The sequence below is a fragment of the Cyphomyrmex costatus genome, unplaced genomic scaffold, assembly GCF_001594065.2.
Source record: "Cyphomyrmex costatus isolate MS0001 unplaced genomic scaffold, Ccosl1.0 scaffold160, whole genome shotgun sequence".
NCBI classification, from domain to species: Eukaryota; Metazoa; Arthropoda; class Insecta; order Hymenoptera; family Formicidae; genus Cyphomyrmex; species Cyphomyrmex costatus.
The window spans coordinates 4203-23193 of record NW_017275610.1 but is presented as its reverse complement, the minus strand read 5'-3'; the positions used below and the strand labels follow the sequence as shown (position 1 = coordinate 23193).

Genomic DNA, 18991 nt, shown 5'->3' with positions numbered 1-18991 from the left:
TTAAAAAAATTCTTTGCAAACCTTATAAAATATTATAAAATTTACATATATATAAAAATTTCTAGAGAAAGATATATATTTTCTTAGCATTTCTAAAGAGTTCTAATTTGTGTGCAAAAATTTGAGAAGTTTTTGAAAAATTTATAAAATTTGTATAGAGAAATTCTGAAAAATTCTGAACAAAATTTTCATCAGAGACGTTTACATTTTATCCGTCTATATGATTACTATTGAAAAAATTCGAGGTATCAAAGAAAAAATTAATTGAAAGAAATTTATAAAATTGATCGTCCTGATTATACATATATAAAAAGTGTAAATATAGAAATACGGGTCTTTTAGAGTCGAAAATAGATATAAATTTAATTTCGATATTTATTTTATAATTTATTTTATAATTCTTCGTTTTCCCAACTTGATTTCTCATTAAACAAGAACACGATTATCTACTGGGATCTCTCGCTGCTCTACTTTACTCAGGGAATATTGTTAGACTCTTGAAACGGCTGATGGCTATACCTCGATAAATCTTTGTCAAGCTGGAACGACAGCAATTCGACTATGTGCCTTCCACTTCATTTCCCACTCAATCACGTCCTTGAATATCGCAGGAACTATTGGGATGACTTGGTACAAATACTTCCTGTCAGGACGAAACGGCGGTCTTCGTTGAACCACCAAACGAAACCATTAGCTCTGTTTAGTTTGGGATAGAGTCTTACTTACCTGCAGACCGAATATTCGAGTTCCTTGCGAGGAAGATCAACAGGTTCGCGTGCCGGATGTGCCGACACACGGCGGAAGTCCACTCGTCAGCCACGTGAAATCGTTCTGCGTGATACCGATCGGTTCGACCTTTCACCCAATGAAAGACTCGCATAAGACTCACGGCGAATTTTCCACCCCTTTCTCTCTCTATTTTAGGGTCATTATCGCGATTTAAGGTAACAAACGATTCACACGATTTAAGATAACAGACGATTCACGCGATAAGAATCTTTAAACTTCCTCTCTTCAGCTCTTTAAACGTGTGACTGTATTTATTGGTTCTTGAAACGCATCTTTTTTTCTGCATATCTCAATCTTTAAAAAGGATCTCAAAAGTATTATTTTACGAATAAAAATAAAGAGAGAAATTCTAGCTTTACCTGTGTAAAAGATTCATAAAAAAGGAGTAGGAGAGGGCAGAAATCGACAGGGCGTCGACAAATCATGATGGCTTTACGACCGTGAAGGATTGTCGAGGTAGAAGAAGATAAAAACGTTACACGACGCGTAAAAGTGTAGGCCATCTATTCTCACTTTTGTCAGGTCGTACTACACATACAATTCGTTTCTCGTCGGCGGTCTCACTATTTTTCCAAGGCCGTCTACACGTGAGGAGAATACACAGCTAGTTAAACAAACGAATTGGAGAGATGCACTCAGAGAAAAAGACATAGTATTGTAGTAGCAATAAAAAGTAACAGCTGTGGAAATTTTATAGATAAAATTAATGTAGAGGGAAGAAGGTGATTACGGAATAGGTGGGGGGTTGTGGAATACGATATCTTGTATAGTTTACGCATGGGAAGAGAATTTGACTGCATTAATTGGGATTCTAATGAAAAATGGATAAATCAAAATTTTCTAGTTAAATCTGTTAGAATTCTAATCGAGATAATCAAGTTATAACGATCAAAATTCTGGTTAATTATATGATTATCAGAATATGTTGGTTCGTTTATTTTCAACCAAAAATTCGTTTAGTGAGGTCATTAGTATTTATTGCGTTGTTGTTAAAATTGCATTTCTATTTTACAGGTGTGTACCTTTTTTGTAATTTTAAAAAGTACGTTAGTATTGATTTTATAACTTCAGTCTATAGCTCGGAGGCCTTGAATATGTCTTTCAAATGGTATAATAGTATAGGTAATGGAACTGAATTTGGTAACGAAACGTATGCTTGTGTATGTAACATATAAATACTATATACTACATACTTTGGTGGTATTCCACATCTTCTCTCCTTTTCCATAATCACAATTATATTTCTTTTTTCTGTTTTTTGTAAATTACATTTGTTCTTTAAATCCAAAAAAACGCCGACCTATGGTTAACACACTTGTGTCAAAAGTAGTTACGTCACATGAATATCTACTGGCAATGAATTAATTCAATAAAACAAAATGATATTTCATAAGTTTTATAGCTGAATAAACTACTTTATAGCGTTATTGCAATTATAAGATAGTCTATTCAACTATATCCATCAATTTATTCAACTATGTACAACATTCATTCTACATATAAAACTGTATAGTCACTTTTATAGCTACTATTACTATGTTTTTCTCTGAGAGTTTCTGGGAAAGGGAAAGAGAGGAGAAGGAAAAAATCGACGGGAAGGTAAGTACAAAAATTGTGTAAGATCTAATATCTTTCTCGGGGGAAACCTTATTCGAAATCTAAACAATAATTGTCGGGATGCTCGACCATGGGTTTTCTTTTCGCTCTTTTTCCTTCTTTCCTTTCGGCCGCGCGGGAATTTGTCGAGTGTTGCGAAGCTTCTCTAAAAAAATGTATCAACGTGAAAAAACCGAGCGGCCGAATGTGCGGGGTTGGACTGCCTCTCGGCTAGTTGATTAGCAACGCGGGTTTCGATTCCGACGATCGCGATTCGCTCACAAAAAACCGGGCAAACCCATTTTTTCTCACGACGAATGAACCGTCTATTATTTAGCACTCATTTCACTAATGGAATATCGATTGACACCGAGAATCCCCTCCCAGGCACGCGACTGAGTGAAAAACTTGATCCACTTCTTTCGAATTTCCGGTATTTAGTTGCCGGAACTATTCATTCTCAGAGCAAGTCGGATAATACATGATTTTTACGTTTTCTGATTTAATTAAGATAACTATACTCAATATGTACTATCTAAGAATTGCAATTTTCGTTTAGTCGAATAGTGCAAATTAATGGCTAGATTCAAAATAATTCAAACCAAACAATGATATCGAAATGGTTTCAAAATAATGACTCTAAAAGTTACTTTTCAATCAGTTATGAGAACAGATTAATTCATTTTAACATCATTTTGATATAAAATCATGATTTTTTCTGCCTGAAAAAAAAAAACATTTTTTAATGTTTTGTACTTGAAAATATTGCATAGAAATATTATTATATAAACGCCAAGAGCTTTCCGACCTTTTAATTTGGCGCTTTTTCTATATTTGTAATATTTACATTATAGTTTAGTTAAACTTATTATTGATTAATTGAAGACATAAGACAGTTATTTTCAGTATTCATACAAAGACGATAAAGATTTAACTATTCATTTAATTTTCTATAAGCAAATAGGCCATATTGAATAAAGTTACTTAATTCGATAATTGAATATTAATCGTTCCGTTAAAATAATTGTGATACTTTTCCTAAACATATATATTTGCAGAGTTCAAACGTTTTTTCGAATGTTCAATAGTTAATTAATTAAAAATACATTCAACTAAATTTAATTTTTAAGAATACCGAGCAATCGAGAGTCTCTATCTTAAATTTTTTTTTAAATAATTCATTCTTATTTTACATATACATATATACTAAGAAAGCCAATTATTTTTAACACATTTAAAAAAAAATAATTTCGATACTAATTCTGTATGTTACAATTATACAAGAAACACATTAATATTTCTTCACGCTTATGCCAAATTCCTAAGTTAAAATAATTGATAATTTAATTATTCCTCTATTAAATAATATTAAAATATATAACCTTGTTATGTGTTTCTGAGATTTTGCAATAGTAGCGAAGAAAAATGGATTTTCTTGAATATCACGATTGGATCTACCAGATCCGTTTCACAGTTTCGTCTCTACTCGGTGAACGCCCAGTCTAAACGAAATATCTTGTGGTATCTTCCACATATTTTCCTGATTTTTCCATAACAACAGAAAAGTATAGACTTGTCTGATCATTAGCAGTCAAGCCATCGATTTCTGTCCCACCGGCGCGATAAAATTACCCAGTAAACAACAATTAACAATAATATAACATCGTGTTATAATTTCACATTCCAAAAAATATAAATTTAATAAAATATTTCAATATAATTGATGTTATGCATAACAATTGCATTGTCGAGTGTGTAACATTATTGAAGTTATGTTATTGTTAATCTGAAGACACGGTAGTGTCTCGGTTAATATTTACTGGACGAATACATTTTCTAATAAACCTTCTTAAAAATTTTCCCCTAGCCTCTTATATGGTACATATATAATGAGATCGGAAAAAAGTGGGCTTGTCCGATTATTGCAAACCGAAATTCATTCTCTGCTTTATAGTGAGTCTCGAGAGAAGAAAAAAATGGGAGAGATTCCTTTTTATATCACAGAACTTTTTTCTTTACCTTCGCAACGATTAATTGGACAAATTCGTGAATTTGTTTGTTTTGTAGAATATTAAATGAGGGGCAGTTCTAAATCTCGGATTCCGTTTTCTAGAATATGCGAGAGGGAACGGCGACAATAATTGACAGGTTTCCGATGGGGCACCCTGCCCCCTTTGCGCGAGGGGGCTCCCCTCCCTTCCCGTTTGGTCGAGTTACCGCGCTACGCAATTACAAGTATTTACAAAATCACAATCGACCCTTACGGCTTGAGTCGCTTGTTCCGCTATTTCTCTATAATCTCGTTAACGTTCCACGAAACACGTGTATTATTTATTGTACATACACGCACACGCGAGGATGTATGGCCGTCGTAGACGCACCCGTAATTTTACTACCGCACATCTGCCTCGCAACGAACTGAGAAATCTCTGCGTGTTATTTCGACATGATTATCACTTCGTAACATTGAACTCATTACTGGACAAATATTAATCGCGAATGAGAGAGCACACTCTAAATATACTCCTCCCTCGTAATAAGCAAGAAAAAGTAAAAATCTTAGTTCCACTTGATTCTGAATGCACTCTAAAAATATGAGTGTGGATTTTAATAGTATTGATATAAACATATTACGTGTATTTAACACGGTGAAAATCATAATTAACACTCATGGTGTTAATTAATTCTACAGCTATATTTTGTAGAATTAGTACTATTATTTCTTATAATATCGTCAGACAGATATCGTTCAACCGGCCGTATTTATCGCTGAACGTAGTCACCGTGTTTCTCACGTTACACAAAAAAAGGGAGCGACGTTCGTAAATTTGTAATTATCGTATGATCATATTAACGATCTCTACGTCTTTTTACAGAACGGATTAAGCAAATGAGAGTACGCGTTTAACATTGTAGATGCTCTAAGTGGCAGGAATACGGGATTGCGTCACGGCGGCGTCGATAAGAACCTCGCGTGTGTGACTCACGCTAAACGCGCGCCTAGAATAATGCTAGAACAGCTTGCTCGGTTGCGCAACTATGCCGAGCTCTCTGTCTTTTCAATACTGTACGAATCGTGTGTATCATATATATGTACGTGCGTGCGTGTGTGCGTGCGTGCGTTCGTATGTGCGTTCGTGCGTGCGTTTATGCGATACATGCGTTGGTCCACGCACTTCCGGTTGTACGAGTGACCGCGCTTAATCATACCTCGGACTTTGCCGCTCGATCGTTTGCGTCGCATTCAAAAAGGCGAAGCGGCCGGGTTGTCATGGTAAATCTTAATAAACAAATTAATTAACGCGAGTACGGCGAGATTCGCTCTCTTTCAACTTCGATTTGCGACAGAGAACGAACGAGGATGCGCGATCGATTGCGGTAATTGTGATGCTTGGTATTATGATCGTCGCTTCTTCACGTTGTATAACTATTAAATAAATCATCGTTTTTAAATTATAATGGAATATCTTAATGGCGAACCGGATATTAAGCTGTAATACTCTGATATGTATTGTTGCTATATTATTTAATTAGCAATGTTAACATTACTGTTAATAACGTTAATTAGTAACATTAACATTACCAATTATGTATTATTGGTGGGTGTCAATTAATCCATGCAGCACAAATCATCTCAGCAATATTGTAGTAACCTTGCAAGCGTTGCAGCAACATTGCTACAAGCTTTTATGCTGGAAAGATGCTACTCACATCATTGTAATACCAAATGTTAATTAATTTTGCGTGATATTACAGCTTAAGATTTGTTCACTAACGTACGCTGACAACATCGCATTTGTCTTTTATCGCAATTATATTGATCGACTTCAATTTGCTCTCCTTCACCGAGAATCCATTAACACTCTAAACTTTGCGTCCAAAGTTCATGTAACTGTCCAAGAACTGTTTCCCGTTTACGTCATCGGGAAACTTCAGAGATCCTCTTGTTCTTGGCATTCAGCGGCGGTTTTAGGACTACCTTTTGTGATTGTGACCGCTACCTTTGCTCCTAGGACTGTCCGAAATCGCATCATTAGGCTCTCTTCTTTGTCTCAGAATAAAGTTGAGATTGTGTGCGGTATTTACGGCGTAGTAGACGTTAGCCGAATGAGGCAGTACCATCTCCCGATCGGGTAGCACCTGGGCCAGGGTGTACTGATCGGGACTGCCTTCAAGGCCGAGTTTCAGCATGGCGTTTCGGATAACTTGCGGCGTCCGCTCGTTGTTCGATAACATTATCGACTTGTACAGCACCACGCCCTGTGTCTCCACGTTATCCGTTTCCATGGTGACTTTGATAATATAGAAATCTGGCGAGCTCTTGTGCGAATGACTGGGACTAGATAGTCCGGCGAGATTCGGGGTGCTACCGTTGGCTGCCACAGCACCGGCTGGGGGTGCCAGACGAGTTTGATGACTACCACCTCCACCGGAACTCAGGGACACGTCCAGCGACGGTAGAGATGAGCTTGAAGACGAACTGGACATTTGTGACGGTGACGTTCGCCGGTCTAGCGAGTTATGAGGCGAGCTCGGGAGAGAATCGAGATCGCAGTAAAACTGCGAACTGCTCGAACTGGACGTTGAAGCGATAGAATCATTTTTTCGGTGACCTTGATGACCCTGTAAGATAAATTCCACGATTAAATCTCTATTGATAATCTAAGACAGATTTTTTAAACAAAATATATGGCTTACTATATTTTAAAAATATTTGAAATAAGATATCATTACCATTAATACTATTGCTTCACGTAGTTGTTTTGTGTGACTTTGAGTGAAGAAATTTCGGCACTCAGATTAGATAATTTTGGAAAATTTCCTGATATTCGTATACATACATATATACATGTATAGAGAGAAACTTAGGACAGCCTTGGTTAAAAGTATAAAACATTTTCACAAATTGATGTAAAGTCTATTCTACAATGTGCTCTTTGTTTCTTGTTTCTTGTTTTTTACCTCTGCTTTCTTCCCTCTTTGCAATCGTTTTATTGATTTTCTGAAATTATATTTCTTGCTACATATTTCTTGTTTTCTTCCGAAGTTCGTTAATTATCTTTTATCTTGGACGATAGAAAACGAAAAACGGAATAAGAAGAAAAAAAACAAGATGTAAGAAATACCAAACAAAAAGCACATTGTAGAATAGGCGTATATAATAGGCGAATAAATGTATATTTAATAAAAAATGAATTAAAAACAATTTTATTGAAAAATAATATTACCAATTTTAATATTTTTTGTTAGTTTTCTTTTGGATTTTATTATCGTCTTTTCCAAGAAAATACAATAAACTAAAGGTGCTTCGTACTTTGAGCCAAGACTGTATTTCTTATCAGACAAAAAATGATGACCTGTTTCTTCTTGCCGCGGTTGTTAAGAGTGTTCCCTGGTGGTGGCTCGATCTGGCAGCTGAGTTTGTACGCTTCCCGATCGTCCAGCACCACCACCGAGTGGAACCAACGATCGAACACGGGATCCATGCTAAAGTTATATGCGTTCGCCGCGCCTTGTAGAAGTCTTATCCTGGCGAGCACCTCGAACTCCTTCCGTCTTTTATCGAAATTGATGAGACCATCGGCTATTGTGTCAGGAATTGCCGTGTCGATCATGGTGAGATCAGTCAAGAAGGTACCTAGATACGGTATCGTGCCGTAACTAATATTCTGAAACCAAATTTTAGAAAAATTCACGAATACTGCAAGTTTAAGAGAAAAAGAATATGTATGTAACTATAAATTTTATATCGAAACTAAAATTTAGTTATATATGTACTTACTACTTTCATAATCAAAATTCTAGACTCGTTAATTATTAAAACCATTTTTTAATTTAGATATTATTGATGTGGAAAACATTTACAATTTAAAATTTCGTAATATTTTAATCTTACTGTTTTATTCGCGTTTATTTGATTCAAAGGTATACATCCTTTACTAATATTTAAAAACTTTTTTTTCTGGTATATGATAAATTTGTCTATGAATGTAAGATCTTTTTACAGTGAAAATTTTTTTATTTTTTAGCTTTTTAATCATATTGACCTTAATAATATTAAATTTGAATAGTAGGATTAAGCATCTATATGATCTTAACAATGTGTTATCGCACTTACGCCCGCGTGAGTATTTTGTTTTTGAAAGAGCTTCTGCAGATGCCTATCGCTTCTGCCGGCAGTGTCAGCAAACTTGGCAGTGCCCTCCTTGATGAGCAACTCCCTCTGCGTCCAGGCATTGTTTTCCTCCGAGAATATCCTCTCGAGCTCGCGAAAGAGTTCGTGTTTCTCCCGAGGCATGCATTGCCAACACTTTTCCAATCGATACACCGGATTGCTTTGGAGGCCGGAGACAATCGCTTTCAAGCTACTGAAATTCTTGAGTACCCGCAACTCCTGCGCGACGTCGATCCACGTCTCGAGGATCCTGGCGCGCTCCTGAGACTTGAGCGTCGTGTCCGTCAGAATCGTCGAGATCACACGTAGGGAGACGGCGTTGAATTGGTTCACAGTCGCCACCACCGTGGCGGCTTCGTGGCTCCTGGAACGATCCTTCCTGGACCACACGGCACCAAGACATTGATGGGCGACCAGCTTTTTAAATACTTCGGCATCCATCCGGGTTAGCTGCTCGGCGAAGTGACGGTGGGGCACCTCGGGGAAGATGTAGTTTCCCCAATGATCCGCCATCGGATCCGGGGAATCGCGCGAAGGTAGTCGACCATTATCGTACACCATACAATCTAAAGGAAAAAGAAAACCGAGTTATAATTAATTTGATTTAATCTTATTAAACCAGAAAATTAATCTTGAATTATGTGATGAAATGTTTACTTTTTCATAATCGGTTTTTTTTATAAAAGTTATTTTTATTTTATACGATACGATTTTTTAAATAATTTATTGTAAATTACAAGAATAATCAATTAAATCAATTTTTGTGGCTTTAATATTTTAAAGAGATTAAAAATTTGTATTAAGTTTTAATAGTTAATTCTGTTATAAGTTAGATTTTTTTTAGAACTTTAAAAACATCCAAAAGCTTGCGAGCTTAAATTATTCTAATATAAAATTTAATTAAATTAATATGAAGTTGGATAAAATATTAATTTTCATAATCGACGTCTTTATGTAAAAATCCTTTATTTCATACATTATTTCATAAAATTAAATTAATACAAAAGAATAATTTAAATTAATTTCAACTTTTATATTCTAATATAATAAGATTAAAAATTTATATTAAATTTTAATAATTCTGAAGTAAATAAATTTTATTAAAATGTTTTTGAAAATGTTCAGAATAGTACATTCTAACTCCTATCCAGAATAAGTCTCAATTATACATATATCGTGCCAAAAACTTTTTCTTTTGCGAAGTCTTTTTTCAAAATATTCTTTCTTTCTCTCTCGTTCATTACTTTAAATAAAACCATTTCTATTTTGGAAATATCACAACCGGATCGAGTTCTCCATCCGGCGAACCTTGAGTGAAAGGTGAGCCCTGTCCCGGTCGTGGCAGTATAATAGAACCTATGGACCCTCAATTTATACACGGGAAGCAGACGCCTTTGTGCGAGCTCGAGTAGCCTGATTGGCCTTTCACCGTCACTAGCAATCAGACTATCTTTCTGAGTTTCAAACTGCTGATAGAACGATTCTTTCGTAATGCTGTTCGCACTGCAGTAAAATATACCGTTTAACTTTTTCTGTATTTTAGAAACTCGCGAGATATGTCGAAACGCAGTGCGAAACTTAGATATATAAAGTCCTGCCCTGTTACTTCATCTGTTATATACGTATTTTTCTTTTGTGTATTCAAGTTTGAGAAGATAGTTTCGTAATTTGGAATTTCTATGAAGATTACGCACGATAATGTTTTATCTTCTTCCTTAGACAATGCATTTGAAACGTAATATTTAAGCGGATGTTTTGTTCGCTTATCGCGGTTCAACGAATTCTCTGTAAATACGAAGCAGGTTGCTGTATGAGTTGTTACTTGTTACATTCAAAATGCATAAGTAAAAATGTATAATATTATTATTGACAATTTAAGAGCAATTTGGATTTCTTATATATTTAATAACTTAAAATGAGAAGATTAGAGCTAAAATCGGCAGCGTAATTGTGTGCGCTACATATTAATACAAAAAACTATATTTAACCGATAAATATTCATATTTGATATTTAGTTGATAATTATATATATTACTACACTATTTGACAAAAATATCTTTTTTTGCACTGAAACGAGTAGTAATTTTTTATAGTTTTTTGAATACTGAATACACACAAATGTGCTATTAATTAAAAATTTTTGCTAAGTGCTATTAATTAAAAACATGCTATTAATTTTTTGAAAATCACCGGATACTTTTATAAATTTGAACTTTATTTTAATACAACGCGGATTAAAAACTTTTCTAATATTTCAAAAACATATCTATATTTTTATACGTTTATTTTAATAACATATTGTATGACCATTTATTTGATGCAGATTTTAAAATATTAAACTTTTATTCAATGGAATCAGAATACATAATCTAGAATTCTTACAATAATTATTTTATAACAATTTTGAAGCATATACCACCAATTTTATTAAATATAAATGCAGTTAAAAATTATTTAATTTAAAGTATGGTTTTTAAATAATAATTTTATCAAATAATTTTTATTTAAGGAAATTCTAGAATAAATGATCTAAGATATGTCACAAAATACATATAATTATCACAAGATAATTTAATTTTGGATCATTTATTTTGATTTAATTAAATAAACGTTTATTATTTGTATAATTATATTTCAAATAGATGGTTGTATATCGTACTAAAATTAATTCATAAAAATATAGAAACGTTTTTGAAATATGAAAATAAAAAAAATTGATGAATTTCACACTAAATACATCATTTTGATTACAACAAAGTAGCGTTATAATGCCCGTTTCTTTCACAGTTTAACCATAACCGATTAGTTCATAGGAAGTGTCGCTCCGCATTATCATTCTTCGTATTTGAGCTTCTCACGGTGCCTTATCAATTATACGATTCATTGTGTTTAAAGTTCACGCGGATGAAACTGCATGACTCACCGAGCCGGTGAAATAACATTACCTATCTGATCTTCCCGCTGAAATCGGTGTAGTCGGTGCTTAGCTTTAAGTTCGAGCTCAGAGCCGATGAGACGCTGCTGCGTGAATTCGAGCAACCTGGTTAGCAGGGGATGGCTCGGGGGTGATTTCCAATCGCTTAAGTAAGCGTCCAGCCAGACGTGCAGGGCCTGGACGAGAGTCTTGCGGTGCTGCTCGCAGCCGGCGGTCCCGTCCAGGGCGTCATATCGCGCGAGCAATAGCTCGAGAACTTCACGCGGGCTGGTGAACGCCCGGTATGTCGCCAGGAAGATGTTTATGTAAGTGGACTCCAACTCGCCGTCGTCGTTCGCCAGACTTTCGACCAGCCGCTGCACCGTGCCGGCCTTCAAGAAACGCACTCGCACCGTCTCCCATTCCAAATGCGAAATCTCGTCGTCAGAATCCTGGAGAATCGTAACGAGTACATTAGTTGAATGTTGAAGCTACTAACTGAAAATAAACATACGACATACATCGCAGAGCATTTTAGCAACGTTGCAATGTTACTGCAACGTTGCCAGAATGTGCTGTATGAACGCTTTTATGTCATGTGATGGAATTACAATTATTATTATTATTATTTATTTCGTAATTTTACCATGCTTTTGTGCTAGATTCCTTTAAATAATAATCTTTTACTCAAGAACACTTATCGATATTGATGATACAGTATTATTATTATGACACATAAATCAAAAGACCCAACTGACTACCAAAAGATCCAAATTGATACATAATGGACTTTTTAAAAGCTTGTCCCCGTTCTGGTGAATGGCACCAGAATGGTGCTCAATTAGGCTTTTAGCCTAGCAGATTTGGACTCTCATGCTAACCATTGAAGACACAGCTTAGCACTCAATGATCTCACTTACATGTGAAATTTACATGCGATGGCATTCTAGGATTGTTTAAAGATCTTTAAATAAAAAGATACATGAATAAAATATGAAAACTTACTCTTTGAAATTTCTAAATTTTTAGCGAGGAAGACCATGAATCTTTCTCGAATTAAAAAATTGTGGAAGACATTGATTACAAGCAGATTTCTATTCAACCGCAGTAAGAAAAAGTTAAATTAAGTTGATAAATATTACTAGACCCTAAATATTAATTATAATAAAGATTAAATTATAATTTGAACTCTTAAATTTATTAAATTTTATATATATAAATAAATAAAAATTATTAAGATTTCGATTTAAAAAAAGAAAGGACGAATTAAACGAGTAAAAGTTACCGCACTAAATGCTAAAAATCTAAAAGAAAAGACTAAGTTAAACTAGTAAAAATTATTAAACGCTAAAAATCTTGACTAAAAATATTTCGATCATGCTCACCGATGCTGAAAGACTTCTCGTGGGCCGATGATATCGGACCTTCTTTAGATATACTGTATATATGACACCGTCGCCTCTTTCCTCGCCCCATAAACGCCACGTGGGCTGCAAAGTAGAAAATCGAATGCCTTAGTCATGAACGTCCGTATCAATAAATGCTGTAAGCGGTATAAACTATAAAGGAACAAATAATCGTACACTAGGGGATGATTTAAATTTCTAATTTCACAGCGGAAGTGAATCGCTACCCCTTGTCACTACGTAACGAACTAACAAATAAATAAAGTAACTGCAGATTGAAAAAGAATTATATTTTTTCTATCCGTAGTTAATTTGTTTATTATAACAAATAAGATTGACAAGCATTTAGCGGTTTTACATTGAATTGTTACATTATTCCATATAAGTACAAGTAAAAGGAGAACGTAAACTTTTTGTATGAATTTTGTATGTGAATATAATCACATTGTCGTATTAATTAATATATCGTTACATCAATTATAAAAATTAATTGCTGTATAATTATTTTTACTTTGTTTCTTTATATTTTGTACTAAATACAAAATCATCCCCTAGTCTATATACCTTTTTGTATTATACTAAATATAAAAATTTGACAAACTACATGCTTCATCACATTTGCAATTTTTCTCATGAAACCTTTTGAGTCGTCAAAACATAGCTAATATATTGGTAGATCCAAAATAATTACATGTGCTAATGCAGAGATTTCTGACAGAATGTTTCGGAGTATTTAATAATCCATATAAAAATATGTGCGATACGATAAAATCTCATTTTTCTGGTACTTAATTCAGGCGTTGCAAAGCATTCTGCAAAATTATTGCAAAAATATTGTAAGACTCAAAATAAAATAGCAGAAATGAGATAAGTGTCCATATGCAATTGCTTGATGAGATCAAGTATGTGGTGTTCAAGGTTGAATTTACGTATTTTACGTGAACTAGGTGGACAAAAATTTATCGACATGGTATCTACATAATTTCTATATAAATATAACGATTTTATTGTCAAATTAAAATAAATTTTCCTTAAATTTTAATGTGAATTCTACGTGGATACTTCTATATATAGATTTTAACAGATGTCCACGTAGAATTGCTGAACTAAAGTCGTTCATCCGTGAGCAATACAACGGAGTTCTATATTTTCGCAACATTATAACCCAGTAAACAACCAGGAACTATAAAGAGTAACATAACATTAATTATATTTCCACACTGAACAATAAATGTAATGTAACGCATGTTGGATGTACAGTTACATTATTGAGTGTGAAATTATAACATTGTTATATTACTTTCAGTCGATTAATTTTACTGAAAAGATTTTTTATCCATATCCTAATGAAGCGATTTCTTGATGACGGATCTCCAAAATTGGATCCAAAATGAGATGACAATACAATTTTGTTCGGTTCTAGTTCTAAATAAAAATTAATTTAGAAATTAATATTCTTTAAAATTACATAACACAAAATATATCAATTCAATAATATTACATATATCTATATACTGGATTCAATTCTTATATATATCCGCGTGGATATTATAAGGAAACTGATAGGAGAATATTGATTAGAAATATTGATTAGAATCTATGCCTACTCGACTGTTGACGTGAAATCTATTTGGATGAAAACCTTGAATCCACATATTTGTTCCCATTGAACAATGTTTATCTGACGAGATAATTGTCAAAAGCAAAAAAGTCTAAATCTACTTACTAACCTCCTTGACTTTTCATTTGATGAATAAATCATGAAATCAACTGACTCATGTGCATACATAATAAACATGGACTCGTGTGTATGTGTACGCATACAAATATACATGCAAACGTATTACTTATCAGTGACAGTCAGTCGAGCCACAGGCAGTCTGTATAATTAATTTCAGCTTGATAAAGACGGGCTCACTCACGCGATGACGTAACATCTATGTGATAACGCTCTCCTTAAAGGTAGTTAGCCTTTAGAAAAGGTGTTTTGGCTTATCATCACGGAAAGAAACTATAATTAACGATCTTCATAGCGAAACGCTTGTCGTCCCGCAAATTGAAGAAATAACAACTAGTTATTCCCTACGGCTAACGTCAAATTGTGAAGTTTAGTACGAATTTTAAAATCCAGTTAACAAGATAGTTGTTTAGAAAGTTGATTTAATTACTTCGATAGAACACTAATTTGACGTAGTTTGGAAAATTAATTTAAGTGAACTTTTACAAATATTGTTCTATTATTTCAACAATGACAGCTCAAACAACGTGATTTTCAAGTTCTTACCATGAATAAATTAAATAAACATTACTCTATCAATAATTAAAAGTGAACTATAACTTAAAATAAAAAATTGCATAATTTAAAAGGATTTTTAAAAAAGTATTGTTGTTTGTGAATAATCAATAACTTTCTGTCAAATTGAACAGCAGATTTTTTCTTTTTTAAAAAAAACTTACACTAAAAGAGGAAAATTACCATGTCATTTTTTGAAACAACTATATATTTTAACCAATCAAATATTATCAATTATGCTATTAATAACAGTTACTGCTTAAAAATCTTCAGTTTTTCTAAGTGTATTTTTTAATTATTATTATCACATAAATAGTAAGTGAATTTAAGAAAATGATTATATTTATTATACATATAATTATGATTACACATTTACTGAACACAAATATTTATTTTATTTACAATTTATATCTTGATATTTTACTATATCAATGTTTAAAGTCATCATAATTTATAGAACAATTTTTTCATGTTTGAGAGAACTGTCATGTATGATTTTTATTACTAATATTATAACAGTAATAATAACCATAAAAATAAAGCTCCTAACAAATAATTATTTTATCATGCAATTATAGTGAAAAATATCGAATATTTTTCTTTCAGTATTTTTAGTATAATTATTTGAGATGTGTCACTTTTGAACTTTGAAGTAAGAAAAACGATATCGATCGATTTTGACGTAGCTGTCGTTTTTTTTCTTTGTGGTTTTAATGGTGGTCGATCACCTAAGCTTGTCATGTCATGTCCATTTATTTGACATAGAGAATCTGTAAACAAAGCGAGTCTTAGAGGGGACTTAATGTCGTGGAATCCGGCGCGACAGAGACGTACGTATTCGCACCAGCACAAACAATTACAATCGAAGCCGTACTGAAGACATAATACCGGCGTGGACATAATAACCGGACGCAAAGAAAGAAGTATGTCATTGCCGGCTTCGATACTTTTTTTCGCTTCCGAGAAAAGAGATCGTCTTACGGAAAAACGACAGAGACTGGAATCTGTAGAAACCTCATGCTCGTTTTTCCTGTTGGACACATTCTCAAGAGTGTCTCTCCCGCAGGGTATTAATTAAGAAAATAGTTTACAAAACTGCTCGGAGAATTGCGTATTTATTACAGAGCTATATATAAATGTAATTATATAATAATTACATTTCATAAAGACAAATTAGTTTTGGCACAAAATTAAATGGATTATGAATTAATAATAACTTCTTAAAATTGAGCAAGCTAAGACCCATAAAGAGCTGTCGAGCCATAGAAGAGAGAAAAAGAAGAAGAGGAAAAAGAGTTTCTTATGACTAGGATATTGAAATATTAAAAATGTCTTTTTTATTTGTGAAACTAATGAAATTATTTATTTAGATAGTGAATATCGTCATTAATATAAAAATTAAGTTCCATCTGCTTATTAATTAATTCTAATTAATTTGTTTTCTAATTTTCAGATTCTCTCAATCTTATTTATTATATCAAAAATTACATGTGATTAATTTTGATCCAAGTTGGATCAAAATCAATTATAACGAACATTTCTCGTGTTAGCAATTACAATATGAACAAATTGAATTTTTAATATTGTTTATCTAGTTTGAGCTTCGTGACGAGAATTTCTCTTTCAAAGATTAATTTGGATAAATTTTTCACAATTTAAGGATTATTTAATGTATTTGAAAAAAAATTCAAGCAATAGTGCCGTCGATTCCACCTCGATGCAACCGAGACCTAAGAAACGAGGATCCCAAGTCCGCCCGCTCACGCCCCGGAACGACCAAGCAATTAGACGCCCGCAGAGGAAGAACCCGAGCGTGACTCGAGGTCCTCGTACCTGTAGTACTAGTCCTTGACAGCCGCTTCCCTCATGTCGATTCACCATTGTTCCGCAATAAACAGCACGAGCCGAGCCTCGATGCCTGTTCCTTACGCAAAGCAACGCAACGAAGTATCTCCCGATCGAGATTAAATTGTAATTAGGGACATTTCCGGCAATAAGACTCGTGGATAACGTGTGATATCGTTCGTTACGCAAGATAATAATGTTTTTATCTTAAAATACGCACACTCACCCCCTTCATTTCATGCTTATTTTATTTAATTTCATAATAACGTGTATAAATTGTATATTACTCCTTTACTTCAAAAGTGACACAACTAAAGAAATTCGTTTTTAGAAAAGAAGTAAAATCTGTTTTTCGATTTGACAGAAAATTATTGACTAATCAAATTACACCGGTAAGAGGAATATGTATGTATTCTTAACATGATTAAATGTCATATTTGCCATTTTCTTGTGTGTTATCCTTAAAAAACTACTCTTTTTGAGTTATGACAATTTGTTAATTTGTTAATAGAAAATGATTTCTTACGTGATATAATTTGATAGTAACAGAGATCGAGTTACTAATGCATATCATTTCTCACTATTTGTCAATGTAACAAACAATATTATACGGTTTACCATACAAATCACATTTGTTCTAATATATTTGTGTAGGTATAAAATATATTGCTAGTATAATTTATAATGTTACTAACACATATAACGACTAGGATCAGTTTTCAGGACAGAAAAATTATCTCGAACACAAATCAAAAGTAACAAATCATATTCATTTTCGATACCGATACATTCGTTGCTATTATATCTACAAATCAAATTTATTGTGTTAGACATTGGTGGCTTGTTAAATTAACAAAATGTTTTTTCTCCGTGTGCACTTTTGATGATAACAGAATAATGTTTACTTAATTCTTTTATTACGTTTTTTGAATTATATATGTTACTTTTGAAGAATCATAAAGGAGAGATATATTTATTATTATATGATGCAAAAGGTAACTTTTAATCTTTTCCAAATAGAAATTAAATTTTTAATTTAAAGATATAACAAGAATTACGAGTGCATGAAAAATAAAAATTTTAGAGGAAGCTACTGAATTAAACAGCACTTATTTATTTATAAGCGCTTTGAAAAAATGTATAAAAAGTGCTTTCGGCTCAGGGTAATTTCCAAAGTGGATTGAATGTGTGTTTCAATTAGAATGAACTCCCGGATTCATAAATACAGAAACGGTTAGACGATGGCACACGACTGAATGACGGGGAGCAATGACTTCCTGGTTTCTGAATTTTAATGTTAGTCGCGTGTAAATGGACTAAATACGTCGGGTGGCGTGTAAGTGAGCTGAATATATCAGGTGACCGTAGATATGCGATTCGCGCCGGTTCGCGAATCGATCGTCGCGAAACTAGTGCATGATTCATGAGATCATGTCGATATAGTCGTACTAGTACGACTATAAGTAAATTGACAATGGTTGTAGTACACCGTAAACCATTGTAGGTACCGTCGTTCACCGTTTCTGGAACGTCGAGACTATTGCTCCAGACGTGTATCTGCATTCGCGTGCGAATAGTGAAACGGCGGCGCGTCGCGGAATCCCGTAAATGTCCCGTCGGGGTCAACGGTCCGCCCGCGGGGTCCCGAAATACATCCCTATTATTTCCCGTTGGATTTCTCGCGAAATCCATGTCGGAGACTACCGTGAAACCGCGACAGGGAATGTTCGAGCGTGACGAACACAGACGCGCCGTCTTTGCATCGTTGAATCAATTTTACCCATTCCTCTTTTTAGAATTGCTATAAACTATACTAAGAATCTTTTATTATAATTGTCTCACTGGAAGAAATGACAAATGTATGATACTTTTCTCCGAAAAATTCAGAATCGGCATCTCTTTAAATATTGAAATAATATTTTTGATAAATGTGTGTATGAATTTTTTATATTATATTATATATATATATATAT

General features: G+C 33.6%; 1 protein-coding gene across 1 annotated transcript in view; it reads right to left on the bottom strand.

The window, feature by feature from the left end:
- Positions 1 to 5989: 5989 nt before the first annotated feature.
- Rgl (Ral guanine nucleotide dissociation stimulator-like) overlaps positions 5990 to 18991 on the bottom strand; it is a 15164-nt gene continuing 2162 nt past the window's right edge. The window contains exons 2-6 of the mRNA XM_018536874.1: positions 12860 to 12964; positions 11506 to 11926; positions 8504 to 9126; positions 7743 to 8054; positions 5990 to 7008 (exon numbers count right to left, since the gene is read on the bottom strand). Coding sequence (XP_018392376.1) covers positions 6361 to 7008; positions 7743 to 8054; positions 8504 to 9126; positions 11506 to 11926; positions 12860 to 12964 — 2109 coding nt within the window. The 3' untranslated portion in view covers positions 5990 to 6360. The remainder of the gene's footprint in view (positions 7009 to 7742; positions 8055 to 8503; positions 9127 to 11505; positions 11927 to 12859; positions 12965 to 18991) is intronic.